Source organism: Schistocerca gregaria, chromosome 4 (assembly GCF_023897955.1).
Source record: "Schistocerca gregaria isolate iqSchGreg1 chromosome 4, iqSchGreg1.2, whole genome shotgun sequence".
Classification (NCBI taxonomy): domain Eukaryota; kingdom Metazoa; phylum Arthropoda; class Insecta; order Orthoptera; family Acrididae; genus Schistocerca; species Schistocerca gregaria.
This window is the reverse complement of record NC_064923.1, coordinates 104,328,461-104,345,953: the sequence shown is the minus strand read 5'-3', so window position 1 is coordinate 104,345,953 and position 17,493 is coordinate 104,328,461. Positions and strand designations below refer to the sequence as shown.

The 17,493-nt window shown below is 41.9% G+C and overlaps 1 protein-coding gene across 4 annotated transcripts in view; it reads right to left on the bottom strand.

Moving 5' to 3' along the window:
* LOC126267417 (RNA-binding protein Raly-like) overlaps window positions 1-17,493 on the bottom strand; it is a 381,807-nt gene that overhangs the window by 139,389 nt on the left and 224,925 nt on the right. For all 4 annotated transcript variants that reach the window (XM_049972649.1, XM_049972651.1, XM_049972648.1 and 1 more), the window contains exon 2: window positions 14,916-15,081. In XM_049972649.1, coding sequence (XP_049828606.1) covers window positions 14,916-15,060 — 145 coding nt within the window. In that variant the 5' untranslated portion in view covers window positions 15,061-15,081. The remainder of the gene's footprint in view (window positions 1-14,915; window positions 15,082-17,493) is intronic.

Genomic DNA, 17,493 nt, shown 5'->3' with positions numbered 1-17,493 from the left:
ATTACAACAAACCGTCCAATTAACCGCGACTTTTCGAGAGATTCTCAATTTTCTGGTGCCTATAAACGGCACGTATACATAGGGCTTCAACTGAAGCCGATACGGCGTCTCGCGACTCTGTTCTGGAGAGAGATGGCGTCGTGTGACGTACGTGGCGTTCTTCCATTTATTGGTCAACGTTCAAACGCACGTTCGGAGGGTCTGACACGGTAGATATTGCTCTGTAGGTTCCGAAAGACTTCTCAAAGTGCTTTTTCCACGCTCTGTCAGAAACTCGTTACGCTCAACGCTCGAATGCTAGGTCCGTGCGCCAACGGCATTAGGAAAAAGCGCGGCAGGAGTTCCTAGCCTTCGGACAAATGATTGAAAACTGAAACGTTTGCAGGTATGTGAGCGACACCTGGCTGAATTTCAGGTGCAGGGAAGCTTGTTTCTGACTCACATTATTATTAACCGTGGATGCGTCATTATAACCCTGAATCCATAGAAGCAAACAGGGAGTGGGGAAAGTATAGAAGCCCGTGGCACAAGGGGCGAAGGCGGGGGAAAAGGAGGGGCGGGTAAAAGAAGAAAAATCATGGCTGTCAGCTGGCAAGCTCTTAGCTACAGTTGTTTTCAACCGTCGGGGATTGTCGATTTTTTGCACGGACATCGGACAATAAATGCTGTACACTACTGCAAGGTTTTGAAACGCGCTGGACAGGCATATAGCCGCAGGTAACAGGACTTCGATGAGAGGAGCGATTCTTCCGAGTGACAGCGCGCGTACCTGTACAACAGGCGTCAGTGAACGAAAGTTGAAGCAACTGGAAAGGGGAACACTTGAACACCCTCCCTCCCAGCACAGACCTATGTCCCTGCGACTTTCGCGTTTTTCGTCCATTGTATGAAGTTGTGGATGTCAAAGGTTCAACGGAAACGTTGGGATTGAGCGTAACGTGCGGAACTGGCTGAAGATACCACTGAATTCATTCTCCTGGAATCAAAGCTACGAATTCGCTACGAAAAATATATTTAGAAAAAAAAGACCTGCTATTGAACTTATCATTTTCATCATTTTCATCTGTTTCCGTCTTTCCTTTAGTTGCTTTAAATTCTTGAAGGTATGTACCGCCTATGCAACCAACTGAAGGCAGTTTGTTTGTTGCTGGGAATTTTTCTGGGTTGTATGGCCGTGGTCCATGGAACTCGTCAATCCCTGACGTTTCGTCCAAGGCTACGTTGGACATCTTCGGAAGTGCTCCTGGTTGTGCTGAGTCTTGTCGACTGACGAGTCGGACGTCGAAGAGCGGCCTAAATACCGCGGAACGTGGGTGTTGTCTGGAGTTCACGTGATAGCAGAGATAAACATTGTCAAAGATGAAAGTATTTTAACTACAGAAAGAGAACAAACATCTAAATGGCCGGACGGACAGTTCATGAAGTTGTGGGAAAAAAAGAGAGATGCACGAGTGAGTGTTGAACATGGCTAACCCAAAAATACAAAGAGATGCAAGAGTGAGTATTGAACACGGCTCGCCCGCTTAGTCGTCCAAGGAGTGGCGGATACAGGAAAACCCCAAGGATGGGGCGCTAAAGATATTTTGATCTACCTTTATTTCTACCGTAATAAAAAATAGCAAAGTCACATGCAAAGTTTACGAGACTTTTATTTAAACTGATTATAAACATATACAAGATTGTGCCATTTTATGAAACAGTTGTGGTTCTCTTCCTTAAATGATGAATTCTATGTCCCTATTCTTCCTGGCACATTGGTCAATTACATCGTCAATAGAACAACCAATGTCAGGGTGAGTGTTCAACGGAACTAAGCCATTATATCGATCGTCCTTCATTGTCGACCCCATCTATGTCTATCACTCTTGACGAATCTTCACACTTGCACTTGCTACAACTAGGACCTTTTACTTATTCATTCTTCAGTCTTAATATTTCTGCTTCTAAATGTAAACTAGCTTCGTATTCGCCAAATAGTCCATATTTATAACGCAACGTATCGAAGGTTCTCTGTACAGGAAAACTGTACAATATTCGAGAATTTTCCCGAACAAATGCCACACTGAGTAACGTATCGAGATCTCTAGAATGGCCGCCACTTTTCTCGTAGGTATGTATTAGTGAGCTATGTACCAGACAGAAACATATAAAATACGATGACACGGACGTGCGTGCTACATAGGAAACTACTCGATTCAGTCGAGCCGACTGACGAAAGAAGGGATTTGGGAGGGAGGGGGGGGGGGGAGAGGGGGGGAGGGGGGGCGCACCTCGCAGGTCCTCCACATGTATTCGCCACTGGTTCCAACACCATGACCATTAGACAAAAACGCCGTTGCCGTTTGGTGTTTCTGTTTATTGCACTTCTTGTTTTTGGACCGTTCTTGTTTTTGGACCGTTCACTATTTCTGTTGTGCTTTCTTTCACAGTTCAGTACACTTTATTCCCGTTTTCATCCTTGATCTATGTTGATATTTTGACGAGGTATCCAGGGGCTATCTTACCACTGAGAGGGGGGAGGAGGAGTGCAATGGGGAGTTTCTCCTGTCAACAGCAAAGAATACTGTAGTAAAACCTAATGCATGAAACGGTAATTTTTCTCAGATCTCAGTGTTTCTGATGACACATCTCTTGAATTGTGTGTCGTATAATGATATATTTGTGTTGGTATATTCAGTAGCATATGTGCATTCTGTCTGCGAAATATAATGCGAGTACAATTAATAGCAAAGACGGAATAAATTTAATTGCCATGCACGCTGCGGCAGCTTTTCACCCAACTCAGTGTTTATGACGTCTATCTCCTGTACAATGATAGGTAGGTTGTTCTCACTCCGACAGCAATTGTTGCCTGACAGTAAGGGATACATGTACCAAGACTGGCTGAAATCGGTTGAGTGCTTTAGCAGGAGATGTGGAACACACATGCATACTCACAAATATACATCCATTTTTATCATATGTATGGATACATCATCACTATTTTATTATTTTTGTTGATGTTATTAATATTATTATTACCAGCACAGCATTTCCTTTCATCGACACAGCTGCAGTACCTGTTCAGCCGCCACACTTGCTGGTTCCGTCCAAAGTCTGGCATCCACTTTAGTAAGTCGACTTACGGAGGGAGTAAAGAAAGTAAATTATTCATGTCGTGTTCCTTGCAGACATTGTAATGGTCCAGTACGGATAAGAACTGCTTCACAATGTGCTGTGGGAACTGCGCAGCCACTGGAGGAATTCTGGAAATCAAATGCAATGTAGCGTCTATCCTAGTGATTTGCTGCAAACATTTTGACAAAGACCGTGGCGACGTTGGTGGTGCTAATCGGGAAGAGCAGATCTTGCACCATGAGATTTCCATCTACTGGAGGAGAAAGACTTTTTTTTTTTTTTTTTTTTTTTTTTAAGGATGAAGATGTTCAAGCAGTGATTTTAGAATGGCTCACAGACCGAGGAAGTCGAGCAATTGAACAACAGATAAAACGTCCTGGACGTTGTTTACAGAGACTGTGTGGAAAAATAGTGTCACGTATCTGCGACAATTTGAAGTGTAGAGCACGATTTAATAACAGTATAAATAAGGTTCCAGCATCACAGAGTAAAACATTTATTATATATATGAAGATAGTGACTGTTCTCGAAAGAACAGATGCCATTGATGACCGTGCAGCTTCTCTAGAATAAATGATAATTAATTGAAACCCTCATCTGCCGACATGTGTTGTTTATATACCTAGATTAGGTACATCACGTATGTAGATTGTGGACGGTTGGGAATGTGGGTCTCACTGGAAGCGAGCACAGGGTAAGTCCCTGCAGTGTCGCTATTCATCTGTCTCCTCGGTGGCTCAAATGGATAGAGCATCTGCCGTGTAAGCAGGATATCCCGGGTTCGTGTCCCGGTCGGGGCACACATTTTCAGCCGTCCCCATCGAGGTATATCACAACATCTATCGGCAGCTGAGGGTTTCAATTAATTATCATTAAAACATTTATTGATTATTACGACAGCTGTTTCGTAAGATTTCCATTTTCAAGTGAGTCGTCCTGACGTACATACTGCATCTGGTGTGACTGTACCTGGTTACTGTTCTTTATATTTCACGTGAAATTCTAAAATATCTATTTCACGTCCATTTTGTAGTGTTTTACACAGTGTGGCGCAATATTTTGATATTTCCTGTAATTTTTTGACAATTCACACCATAGGCGCTTTATCAAAATATTTCATGAAACATTGTTATATCAGAATGTTACGCCACACTGTATAAAACAGCACAAAATCGAAGTGAAATCGATATTTTTGAATTTCGAGTGAAATATGACGAGATCAGTCACCACATACAGTCACACCAGATATTACACTGAAGACCCCACGAAACCGGTACACCTGCGTAAAATCTTGTAGGACCCCCGCGAGCACGTAGAACTGCCGCAACACGACGTGACATGGATTCGGCTAACGTCTGAGGTAGTGCTGGAGGGAACTGACACCGTGCATCCTGCACGGCACTCAATAAATCCATAAGAGTACGACGGGGTAGAGATCTCTTCTGAACGACATGTTGCAAGCCATTCCAGACATGTACAATAATGTTCATGTCTGGGGAGTTTGGTGGCCAGCGGAACCGTTTAAACTCAGAAGTGTGTTCATGGGGCCACTCTGTAGCAGATCCTGGGCGTGTGGGATGTCGCATTGTCCTGCTTGAATTGCTCAAGTCCGTCTGAATTGACAGTGAACAAGAATGGATGCAGGTGATCAGACAACAATTTCACAGCCTCCACCAGCTTGAACAGTCCCCTGCTGACATGCAGGGTCAATGGACTCATGAGGTTGTCTTCATACCCGTATTCGTCCATCCGCTAGATACAATTTGAAGCGAGGCTCGTCCGACGAGGCTATATGTTTGCAGTCATCAATAGTCCAATGTCGACGTTGACGGACCCATCGGAGGCGTAAAGCTTTGTGTCGTGCAGTCATCAAGAGTACACGAGTAGCCCTTCGGTTCAGAATGACTATATCGATTATGAAGTTAAAAGCTTCTGGGTTGTTTATAGGCTTTCGACATCGCGGCTCCCCGCCATCATTGAAGTAAATACGCGGCCGCGGTGTGAACAACTCGCTGCAATTCACCTCGGCGGACAATAAGATTTTGGGTAAACATTCCCCCTCTCTTGCTCTGTCCGTTTCGGATCTAGCCACTGATGACGACCAACCAATAGCGGTAGTAGGCATTCCAACCAATAACCCTTCTCCAGCATAAGTGTGGAATAGCGCCTTTCTGTCCAGTGAGGATGACCACCAATGGTATCCACGGGAGATGACCTAGCACGCCCTTTCTTCTGTATTAGCCTATGAGTATGGCCCACCAATGGTAGCCACAAAAATTTTAACCAGTACGAACGCCAGAAAATTCCCCCTTTATAAGTGGACGCGACACTCGTCTCCGACAGTGTTCTAGCAGTTGTGGACACCAAAAGATCCTGAGGAAGATCCCAGTAAAGGGGTCGAAACGTCGAACACTTTAGAAGAAACATGACGCGGCCTAATAAACCAGAAGATTTTAACTTCAGTGACAGTTGTTGATGGCGCAGTATTGAAGACGGCTGCAATTTGCGGAAGGGTTGCACTTCTGTCACGTTGAACGATTCTCCTCAGTCGTCGTTGGTTCCGCTCTTACAGGATCTTTCTCCAGCCGCAGCGATGTCGGAGATTCCTGATATTCACGGTACATTCGCGAAATGGTCGTCCGGCAAAAAGTGTCCCATCATTCATCCGTCGACTTTAATACCACGATCAAACTCGCTTAAATCTTGGTAGCCACCCAACATAGCGGCAGGGACAGATCTAGCAACTGCGCCAGACACTTGTCGTCTTATATACGCGTTGCCGACCACAGCGCCGTACTCTGACTGTTTACATATGTCTGTATTTGAATTCGCATTCCTATACCAGTTTCTTTGGCGATTCAACGTGTATATACGTCAGGAAGACGTACCTGAAAATGGAAATCTACCGAAACAGCTGTCTTAATAATCAATAAATATTTTACGCTGTGATACTGAAACCATAGTTACAATGTCATTTCAATCATACATTTCACTGCAGGCCCAATCATCAGGAAACATTTAATAATGACTCCTTTGAAGTCCCATCGTGGATTGGAAACCTTTTTCGGGCGATCTCCTCTGTAAGTGTAATGACATTACGTATGCCATGAACAGCCCAGGTCCTGAAATATAAGTTTCGAAAACTGTACTGGTCTTTGTGTGGAGGTGTGTGCCAGCATTCGCATAGAAACAAAACGCAGTCGCAACCCTCCAGCAACAAAATACTGGCACTGACAACACGAAAAGAGCCTCGCTTTTGTTTTTGATTTTCTTTTAAAAATCAGTATAGATTCTAAATCATATATATTTGAAAACCGAGAGCGCTTTATGTTGCAATGACATAATTCGAAAGACACTGTTATTGTGGACTTCTGTTCCTATTTAGTATTTTCAGTTTCGTAAACTTTTCACTAAAACGGCCAATCACATTGTCTTAATGACAGCAATAACTGTTTGTAGTCGCAGATTGAAATCGGCAGATAACGGTAACATTTACGAAGATCATTCTGCTGCGTTGTGGATGCTGAAATGCGTAATCGGCTTACAAGAACAAGTTACTCTTTTCAATTCATTCGGTTGACAGATTAATCAACTGTGTTATGCTTTGTTAATTTCAATTTACTGCACCAGTCGCTGCAGGGGGATTGTCACTCGGCTTTGCCAAACTGCCCAGCTATCAGTGCGTCACCAGACCGCTAATTTAGTCCCGACAGGCGGTGGGCGAAATATAAACTCAAGTAGCCATTCAGTTGCAGCGACTCTCACTCCCGTGACTGAATTAATTAATAATAATATTTATATTAGAGTAAGACTTAAATGCAAAGAACGACCTTTAATTACTGTGCGTCATCTGCAGCAAAACAAACCCACCTTCCGAGCTGCTAAGTGATTTTCTGCTAAAAGGACGTTGAATCCTTCGTTTATATTCCCTTTTAGAGCCTGCAATCACGCGAATTACTTATGTTTACCGACCTGGATCAGTAGTACCGTGTCTTACGAGCAGACCCTTCTACGTACTGGCATATAGACGTTGGGTTGGATTCCAACACATCGAAGCCTTCTACGACGGAAGAGTTCCAGTCATCTCTCAGAGAGTCAGTGATTAGCCGTTTGACTGAATAAGCTGCAAAACTGAAGCACCTGCAGCCCAAGTAATGCCAAATCGAAGGATTTGCATAAGCTGTGATCTGTCATTACAACTACTTTTGTTTATTTATTGAATTCCAGAATAAATGTCTGCACACTCAACCGCTATGATTTCTGTTATCAAGACATCAGTGTGCGACATACAAATGGAAAACGAATTGTTTAACACTCACTATTTATTGATTTCCAGAGCAATTCCAACTCACTATGTTAAAAATGTGATGATTTCTGCCAGTGAGCCACACGAAATATTCCACAGATCACAATCTTGAGGGAGTCGATGAGCTCACACTTTTGTGAATTTCAGTATCTGGTATTTCATTACTTTTAAAATCAGTTGAGCTGATGGCACCCTACTGCAATTTTTACACACAAAAAAGGTATTCACGGTCTTACATCACTTTTACATCGAAAACCAGTATTTTCTCTTCATACCACAATAAAATTAAAAATATTGCATGTATTTTCTTCGCTACTGCCTTATAGGACATAGCTTCAAAAGTTTGCCTCTAGCCAGTTTGATTCAAATGACTCTGAGCACTACAGGACTTAACGACTGAGGTCATCAGTCACCTAGACTTATGACTACTTAAACCTAACTAACCGAAGGACACCACACACATCCATGCCCGAGGCGGGATTCGAACATGCGACCGTAGCGGTCGCGCGGTTCCAGATTGTAGCGCCTAGAACCGCTCGGCCACTCCTCCCGGCGACTGTTTGGTTCACAAGGTCATGTTGCCATGGTAGTCGAAACATTTAGGGAAAAGGAGTACGGGACATAATAGAAAGAAGACGGAGAGGGAACCAGTATGGGTTTAGACCAGGAAGATCGACAGCGGATCGAATTTTCAGTGTAAAGCAGTTCCAAGAGGTTCGCAGGTTCGAATCCTGCCTCGGGCATGGGTGTGTGTCATGTCCTTAGGTTAGTTAGGTTTAAGTAGTTATAAGTTCTAGGCGACTGATGACCTCAGAAGTTAAGTCCCATAGTGAATGCTCAGACCCATTTGAACCATTTTTGTAATCTGATTTGATCCATTATAAATGGCATTTGAAAGCCTGCGACTGTAGATACAATAGGTTTGTTTATAAATAAATAAATCTTCTGCTACCAGTCACGATTTTTTCTTTATTTTACTATTCGCACGACGCGTTTCGAGAAATAATTCCCATTTTCTAGTACGTTTTTTTTAATGTGTGTTAAGCCATTTCTTTTGATGTTGTCAGTGTGTGTGAGTCTGCTTCGTTTTGTTGACTTTTACTGTAATACATAAGAAACGCGATTTTTAGTTGGGTATCAATTCTTTCTGTGAGGTTAGTGGCTAAAGTTTGAGAACAATTTGTACTTACACTTTTCTAATGGTCCATTTGTGTAGAGTCTCACACACACTTAACATCACACACAACTTCTACACTTTACACATCGAAAATATCTTATATAAACAAAACAGTTACAAAGATCTTCTTACAGATAGTTCACAGAGATAACATTATAGGTCTTCCATGGATTATGATATGCTTTTGTACAGAGGTTATTTATCTTAACAATTTGGCTCATGAATTACTTATATTGATTTTACATTTGTGCTTATTTCTATGTTTTACTATTTTTAGTTAAGTATATTATCGAAACATCTGAAGAAATTCACTGATTCATTTTCAAGTTTTTCATTTAATATTTTATCTTCATATTTTCTATAATGTGAATATATCTCCAGTTCTTCAAGCAAATCCATTTTATGTCCTTCATTTAGTCGGTGGAGTACTTTGACATTTTGCTCTATTTTTCCAAATGGGTGTCCTGTGTTATGTATGTGTGTTGCTATTGCTGATGTAGTTTGTTTGTTGTGTGTGTATGCTCTAATGTGCTCTGTGTATCTGGTGTTGATATTTCGGCCTGTTTGTCCTACGTAGAACTTGGAGCATTCCTGGCATGTTATCTTGTATATTCCAGAGTCTGAATATGGAGCATGATTACATTTTATATTATGTATTAGTTTTTGGTGTAGTTTATTGGATGTAGAAAACCCAATTTTTACTCTGTGATTTTTGAAAATATTTGCAATCTTCTGTGATACATTGCCTATGTATCGAATGCTAGGTATATATTTGTTTTTCTCTCTTTCTTCTGTGGTGCAGTTTGTACCTGGGTTCTCTTCGCTTTGTCTAAGATTGTGTCAAATATGGAAGCATTGTAACCATTAGCAACTGCAATCTTCTTCACTGTGTTTATTTCTTGTTGCATATTTTCTTGGTTCAATGGTATTTTTGTTGCCCTATGCAGCATTGACCTGTATGCTGCCTGTTTATGGATATTTGGGTGACATGAGTTTGCAGGGATTGTGGTGTCAGTCATTGTGTTTTTTCTATAAATTTTGAATGTGCATGTGTTGTTGTGTCTTGTAATATTTAGGTCCAGAAAGTTCATACTTTTATTTTGCTCATGTTCCACTGAAAATTTGATTTTCTCATTTAGATTATTGAAATGATTAAGGACGTCTGTGATGTCTTTGGTATCTCCTTTCACTAACAGTAGTGTGTCATCTACATATCTCCTATAAAATTCTATTTTCCTTAGGCAAGGTTCTTGGCTGTTGAAAAAAAAAAAACGCACTTGAAAATTGGAATTATTTCTCGAAGCGCGTCGTGCGAATAGTAAAATAAAGAAAAAATCGTGACTGGTAGCAGAAGATTTACTTATTTATAAACAAACCCATTTTTGTCAGTTGTGTGAAAGTAGGAGGAGAGAAGATAGATTGGTTTGAACAGAAAAAAATGGGATTAAGTAAGGGAATGCACTATTCACACCATTTTTCATCATCGTTACGAATAAGATAGCGACATGGATCGCAGCTTGAGATGAAGATATGACAGTAACGCCGTTTGCAGACGATTTAATGCCGGAGGAAGCGGAGAAGGAGAGGTACAACAAAGGCTAAATGTATGGGACGAAGTGGTTGGACACTATTGACTGAGACTTAATGCAAAAAGTGTGAAGTGGTGGTGAAAGTGAGGAATAAGAGGAGAATGGCAACAGATACAGGTATCACATGGCGAGTACTAAAGAAAGCACCTGTGGAGAATAACAGATGACAGCGGGAGAAACGATTAGGTGATAAGTAAGTAGGGAAGGCACGCCCATGGTTTCCTGCAGAGTCATTGACAGCCAAAAGGAAAGCAAACGCTATAACGAGTGTATTATACTCCTGTACTCACATAGGCATCAGAATCTTAGGCAATGAAGAAAAAAATATAGGAGAGCGGGATACAGGCTTGTGAGACGAATTATCGAAGAAACAGAGTAGGACGTACTAGACCGGCTAGGGACGGGAAGAGAAATATTGAAAGAGAAGCTCATGCAAGAGACCACAGAAAATACAGGATTATGATTGTATGAGCTGTATGGAACATGGTAATCTAGACTAATAATAAAACTACAAAACTTTAGACGAATCTTGATTGTGTTTTCACAAGTAACTTTAGCGTAGCTTGAGGCAAAGTATAGGCTTAATTTCATCAAAATTGGATCTCAGAAAAAATGGTATTGTGATTTTTATCTGAAATTATCGTGTCTGTCTGTTTGTCTGTCTGAACACACTAATTTCCAAACTTACTAGAGGAGTTTTCGTTGGGAGTTCACAAGCCATTTTAGCGTAGCTTGGGGCAACATACAGGCTTTATTTCATCAAAATCGGAAGAAAGCAAATAAGATATCGTAATTTAAAGTTTCAACTAAAATTGTCTACTCAGTGACATAGTACACCAAAGATATAATACTGTGCGCTGTTAGTTTTGTAGTACAGCAAAGAACTAATAGATGCTGCCGTTACTTTTTCTAACTTAGTGACAGATGTATTTTCGGAGGTTTACGTTGGTGACTGAAGTAAGTGCTGCTATCTTATCTACACAAGTACACACAACCATTGAATTTACTTCGCTAGGATATACGGATGTAATGATTTCGATTTGCGTGTTAAAAAGGTAACGGAATTTCCTTGCCTCTGTACATAGGCTTTATTTACATTCTTTGCTAAGAAAAAATGATATACCAAGTATGCTCTGCGATATGTGTGCCTACTGATTACATTTTGATTTTTTTTACGAGTAAATATTCTTAGAAATCCGTTGTGTCTCTCTGAATATACCAGAATGGCTAAAAGATTGAGGACTATATACAGTCTCAAAAATCCAGTGAAGATTGTGAGGCAAGAGTCGCTGGGACTTGAGAACATCAGGTTTTAACTAGCTCCATGGAAACTCCTTCTGATTGAGTGCATCACGCATTATCTCGCCCCTCAGAACCCTTCACTCACCGAAGCTTAAAATCTCTTCTCTCTAACAACGCCATAGAAACGAAAATGTTGGCTGGAAATGGTGCAGGTGAGCCAGTTTTTATAGCTCGAATCCTGGTTATTCATAACAATTTACCGTTTCACTTTAACGTGTACAATTCCCATTGACCCTTGTTGTGCCTTAACCATACAAAAAGCAAAAGGCCAGATGCTGCGTGTTTCAGGCTTGGACCTTAGTGTCGGTTGTTTTCCGCACATACAGCTCTAAGTGGCCCTCTCCGGTGCTAGTGAAGCAAACAAGCTGTTGTTCATATCCCCAATCATACTACTTGGAGCGTTATATGCTAAGAAAATTCATGTCAAACATAAATTCTATTCATACATCATACAATAAAACTATCATAGTAGGAGATCGAGAGAGAAGTGCTCGAATTAGATGTACTGTACCGTTCAAGCTGTACATCACAGAAGTAACGACAGATACAGAAGGAATTTGAAACAGTGGCATTAAAAGTAAAGGTGAATTATACATCCGAGAAGATTTGCTGCCCTCAGTGAAAGGGCGGACGAATTATAGTAGCTGTTAAGGAAATGTGTAAGCTAATGAGAACGGAATATAAACACATATTTAAGCAGTGAAAGACGAAAGTAATTTCGAGCAGCATAAATGCGATTCCAGATTAATTGAACAACCCAACTGGATATCACGTGTTAGATGAAATGCACGAATTCTGCTGAATTGGTAGCAAAATAACGTATGGCGTTCGAATCTAAGAGGATCTAATAAACAGAGTACCAAAGGCAAAAAGACCATTACTCGCTGAACGATGGCTTCTGGTACGAGACATTGATCTTACTTTCTGGAAGAAGTTTCTTAGAATGTACATCTGCAGCTGCACATCGTAGTGTGGACTGTGGGACAACTGGAGGAAGAAGAGGATCGAAGAATTTGATGCGTAATGTTGCAGAAGAACGTTGAAAATTAATGAAGAGGTTCCCTGCATAATGTTGATGACAAGAATTGTGTAAAACGTTGACTTGGAGAGAGGGCAGGAAAGCACATCAAGTATCGGGAGCTTCTCGTCAATAACCATATCGTTTAATCAGTAATAATTAACGGACGATACTTATATAATTTTCGACATAGTAATTAGTTTAGATTTATTAAAACTTTATGGGTGAATTTTATTCGTTCAATTACTTTCGAAAGAACTCGATAGCATTAGCTGTTAATTACTTAATTAAAACCCACTCTATGGCGTCTAACGAAGTGCTATTATTGACACGTCGATTGCAAGCCACATAGTTAAAGCTTTCTTGCCCCCCTCCCCCACCAACGCTTGAAGTTTGAATGCAGCTAGTAAGTGCCAAATCAATGCCTCTAAAACAGTCCCTGACGTGCCTAGGGGGTGGATGCAGCAGCTGGCGCCATTGTCACCAGAAAGTTGGTAACTTGCACAGTTTGGAAGTGTCATGTCTTTTTTCTCCGAATACATTTTGCCTCATCTTCACTCGTTGTCTTTGTTTCGTTTGATCATAATGCGGTAGACATGAGTCATCGCATGTAGGGTAAAAGAGATACGTAGATCGTTAGCCCAGGGCATCCGTTCTTATCTGTTGAATACAGATATGCTCAGATAGTGTTGGCAAGCTGAGGAAATCAAGTATTCCTCTTTATAATAAATTACGTGGAACAATATCAATAATCAGCAAGCACTCCGAGAGGTTATTTGTGATTCACGGCCTCTGAAGCTGCACGCTTGCCTTATGCCGCCATTTTCTCCTCACAATTCGCTGCCAAGCGAAGTAAGGAGCTTATATTTGGAGTTCAATTCTCCACAATTTTTATCCTCTTGATGGCGGCTTATTCTTTCCAACTTTCATTTTCAATACTTCTGCGTTGAATATTAATCTTATTCGGCATTCAAACGCACTCTTCATGTCAGTAGCAGGCTAGGGACAGAACAACGGTTATAGTGTTTGTTGTCTTACCTGCAATAGAGACAGTGCCAATACTCCACTAACTTTCTATACACCACTTCGTCCGTGTTCGTGTACGGCACATATGTTGCACACATCAACTCTTCCCCACCTCTTTCTGTCTATCTCTTACTACCCCCTCACTCTATACAACTCCTCCTCCCCCATCTCCCTGTTCATATCAACATCGCCTCGCGCTATATCCATCTCCCATTTTCACCTGCTCACTATAGCTCTTCACCTTCACCAACCAACTTCACCTCCCCCACCTCCCCTCTGTCCATGTCATTCTCCACCTCACTAACAATCTCCTCCTCTTCCTTTCTGTGAGCATCTCATCATCCTATACCTCTCCATATACCTCATTCTTCCCCTCTACTTGTCCATCCTCTCTCCCTCTCACAGTAAGCCTCTTCTCAACCTGTCTCACCATTCGCCCCCCCTCCCCCCATTTCTTCTGACCATCACCTCCTCACACTTACTCTCTGCCCATCTTCTGACCATCACTTCCTCACCCTTACTCCCACCTCTCTGTCCATCCATACTCCTTCTCTCCCAGTCCATCTTTTCCTACACCATCTCCTCTTCCCCCTCTCTGCTCTCTATGTCCATTTCATGCCCTCATCTCAGTCCATCTCTTACTCCCCCCTCACTTCTCTGTCTGTCCATGTCCATACACACCGATAAACTCTCGAACGCATTCTAATACCGTTCGTGTAACATGAAATTTGTGATTTGTGCAAAGCAGCCTAGTTGATAGGCTTTACCAACATTTTTTATCTCCACCCTTATCCTATGAGAACTAGGTGGATCTTACCCCTCAGTACTTCTGCCTAGATAACGAGTTGCACATTGAACCAATTTCAGTAAATTCGATCCTAGGGGTTTAGGAGCGGTTATGGCGCACACACACACACACACACACACACACACACACACACACACACACACACAGAGAGAGAGAGAGAGAGAGAGAGAGAGAGAGAGAGAGAGTTCAGACACAGTCTTATACTGCAATGAAACCCCATGCCTGCAAGTTGAAGTGTTACAGATTCGCAAATTCCAGCAGTTTTAGGACATAATTTTAGCCAGAACCTAATCGAGCACATCGGGAAACACAGAGATTCAGTCAATGCCCAGTTCAACAAAGGATGACAGTACATGTGCTAAGACAGAAACAAAAAAATTCCAAGATACCAGAGTGAACCATGGGATTCAAAAACAGAAGGAAGAGACAGACACTTGTATATTCAGGATGTTGGATGGATGGAGAGTACTGTGAGGTGATGAGGTTGATTCCAGAGGCATTGAAGCGGGTCACATTAAATCAGTTAGGAGAGCTGTGTGAAGAAAATTATTGAAATAACCAGACGTACATACCGGCAATCCTGCCGTAGCGCTGGAACATCCTCTCGACGTCGGTCTTGGAACACTGGAAGGTGTTGAGGTTCCCCACGAAGACCCGCGAGTTGACAGCCTGCGGGTCCTGGGAATTGGTCTGGTTGCCCACCTTGCTCATCTTCATAGCGAGGTTAGGAGGCTTAGTCTGGAAGAAGAAAAATACGTACTTTACTAAGGTTACAAGCAAATAATGCTCTAACTTGAGGATCTGGCATTGGGTATAGCGAGAGAGGTGCCTGACGTCGGATCTTTCATTTTCTCGTCACCTGTTTTCCTTTTCAAGGATACATAATAATCATTTTTACAATCATCTCTGAGATTTCTAACTAGCCACCTTCATCACATTTCCATTCCGTTACGTTTCTAAACTGTTTTCTTAACCACTGCATCGGAAGCCTCGTCTCTGGCGGGCCGTTTGCTACCAGCTAATTACAGGCCTCGGCTCCAGAGTTTGCCATGTGCTTCTTGTTTGGAGAGGAAGCAGCCATCAGATTACCTATTGGACTTGAGTGAACAGTGCTTGTAGTAGCAAGGACGTGTTTTCCACCGGAGGCATGTTAGAACAAAAAGACCTGATGAATAACTTTTGTTTAATGGAGGACCATGATTGTTGATAACGTTCAGGGCTCTCAAGATTGCCGGTAAAACCCTTCCAAGTTTTTCTGCGCTGAATTCTATGCGACTGTCTGCAGAAAGTTAGGTCGCGGTAGTGTATTCGTCGCACGCCGATACACAGGGGATAGGCAAAATAATGTGAACCGTGGTAGTAATGGGATGGTTGTATTTGACGGTCAACAAGGCAGGTAAGGCACATGCCGTGCTGGACTGTGCTTGTTCAGCACAGACTAGGCATCAGTGCAGGATGTTTACGAGTAGTGCACACATCGTATTTGCATTTAGAGGCCGAGCGCAACGTGCAATGAAAGACCAAATAGAGTTGCAGAGAGGGCAGATTGTGGTGGCCGAAGTTGTAACCAAGACAGCCAACTTATTGAATGTTTCAAGAGCAACTGTTTCAACAGTCATGACAGCCTAACAAATCATGGAAAAACATCATCGTGTAAACGTAATACGCGGCGCAAATCAAAACCATATGACAGAGATCGTCGTACGCTAACAATAATTTTGTCGAAACAACACAAGCCTATGGAAGCTAGACTACAGAGCTCAATAGCCATCTTCGAGACCCCGTCTCTATCGACACTGTCCGCCGAGAACTCCATTGTGCGAATATTCACCGAAACCATTAATGTCGACAACCAACACAAAGAATCGTAAAACATGATGTCAGGAGCACAAATCCCAGATCTCTGATCGTGGAAACATGCCATGTGGTCCGACGAGAAAACGCTTTCATTATTCCAACATCGGACCGGGTTTACGTTCGGAGAGCGCCAAAAGAAGTGTAAAATCCTTTTTGCTTGATTCCAATGGCTACGCCCAAAGGCCGAGTTACTGCCAACAATTAAGTGAACACTTTAGGTGATCAGGTGCACCTAATTACTCAAATGTCGTTCCCCAACAATGATACCATACTTAAGTATGATAATGCAGCCATTCACACAGCCAGGACAGTACAATCGTGGTATGAGGAACATTCAATTCAGTTGCAGCGTTCTCCCTGGGCAGCACAGTCCCCGGACTTGAACATTATCGAACACTTGAGGGCAGTATTGGAGCGAATACATCAGAGCAGACTTCCACCTCCCTCGTCGGTGGAGCAGTTAGAAGAGGTTCTGATCGAAGAGTGGCATAACATTCCACTGGAGACTATGCAGTGTTATATGTGAGTATTCCACGAAGAATTGCAGCTGTATTACGATCAAATGGGGTTCCAACCCCTTATTAATAAACCATTGACTAATAAGTACATGTGTTCACATTATTTTGCCTATCCCCTGTATTAACACGAGTTCACACAGTGAAATAAGCGTGGAGTTGAAGCGAATTATGAAGTGTTGAGAAGCTGTTCATTGTCTTATTTACCAAATTAATTCCGTCTCTCTTGCATTCAGTTCTCCCGTCGAATGTTTTATGAAAAAGAGGAGGTTAGTTTGGATTTCACATTATGCCCATGACGCTCTAAACTAGTTTTGTTATGTTGAATATGTGTAAAATTCGCACTGTGTATTTGTAATCTACCTTTGAGTTGTATGAAGTTCAGTATATTCATTTTTAACTAGAAGTGTTTAACAGTTATTTCTAGTCCTTTTCCATGTTTGCTCACACACACTGCACATAGAGTGCAGTTATCTTGTTCAGCTAAAGACATACGAGGCGTGAGATCTCGGATTTGTGCCGAAAAATTCTCATTAAGATGCTCAGCTTTTGAATCCACCGTGTACACATGAGTACATACTTGGAGAAACAGTTCCATAGCATTGCCGAACACTACAAGCGGGAGACTAGCGCAAATAAGCCGTGCCTGTTTCCTTCGTAAAGCTGCTTACTCTTGTATTTTCTGTTATACTGAGACACGAATATACTTGCTCTTTAGCGTTATTAATCTCTTCATGGGTATTAGAATGCTGGCATCCATAGATCTTATAAAAATGTG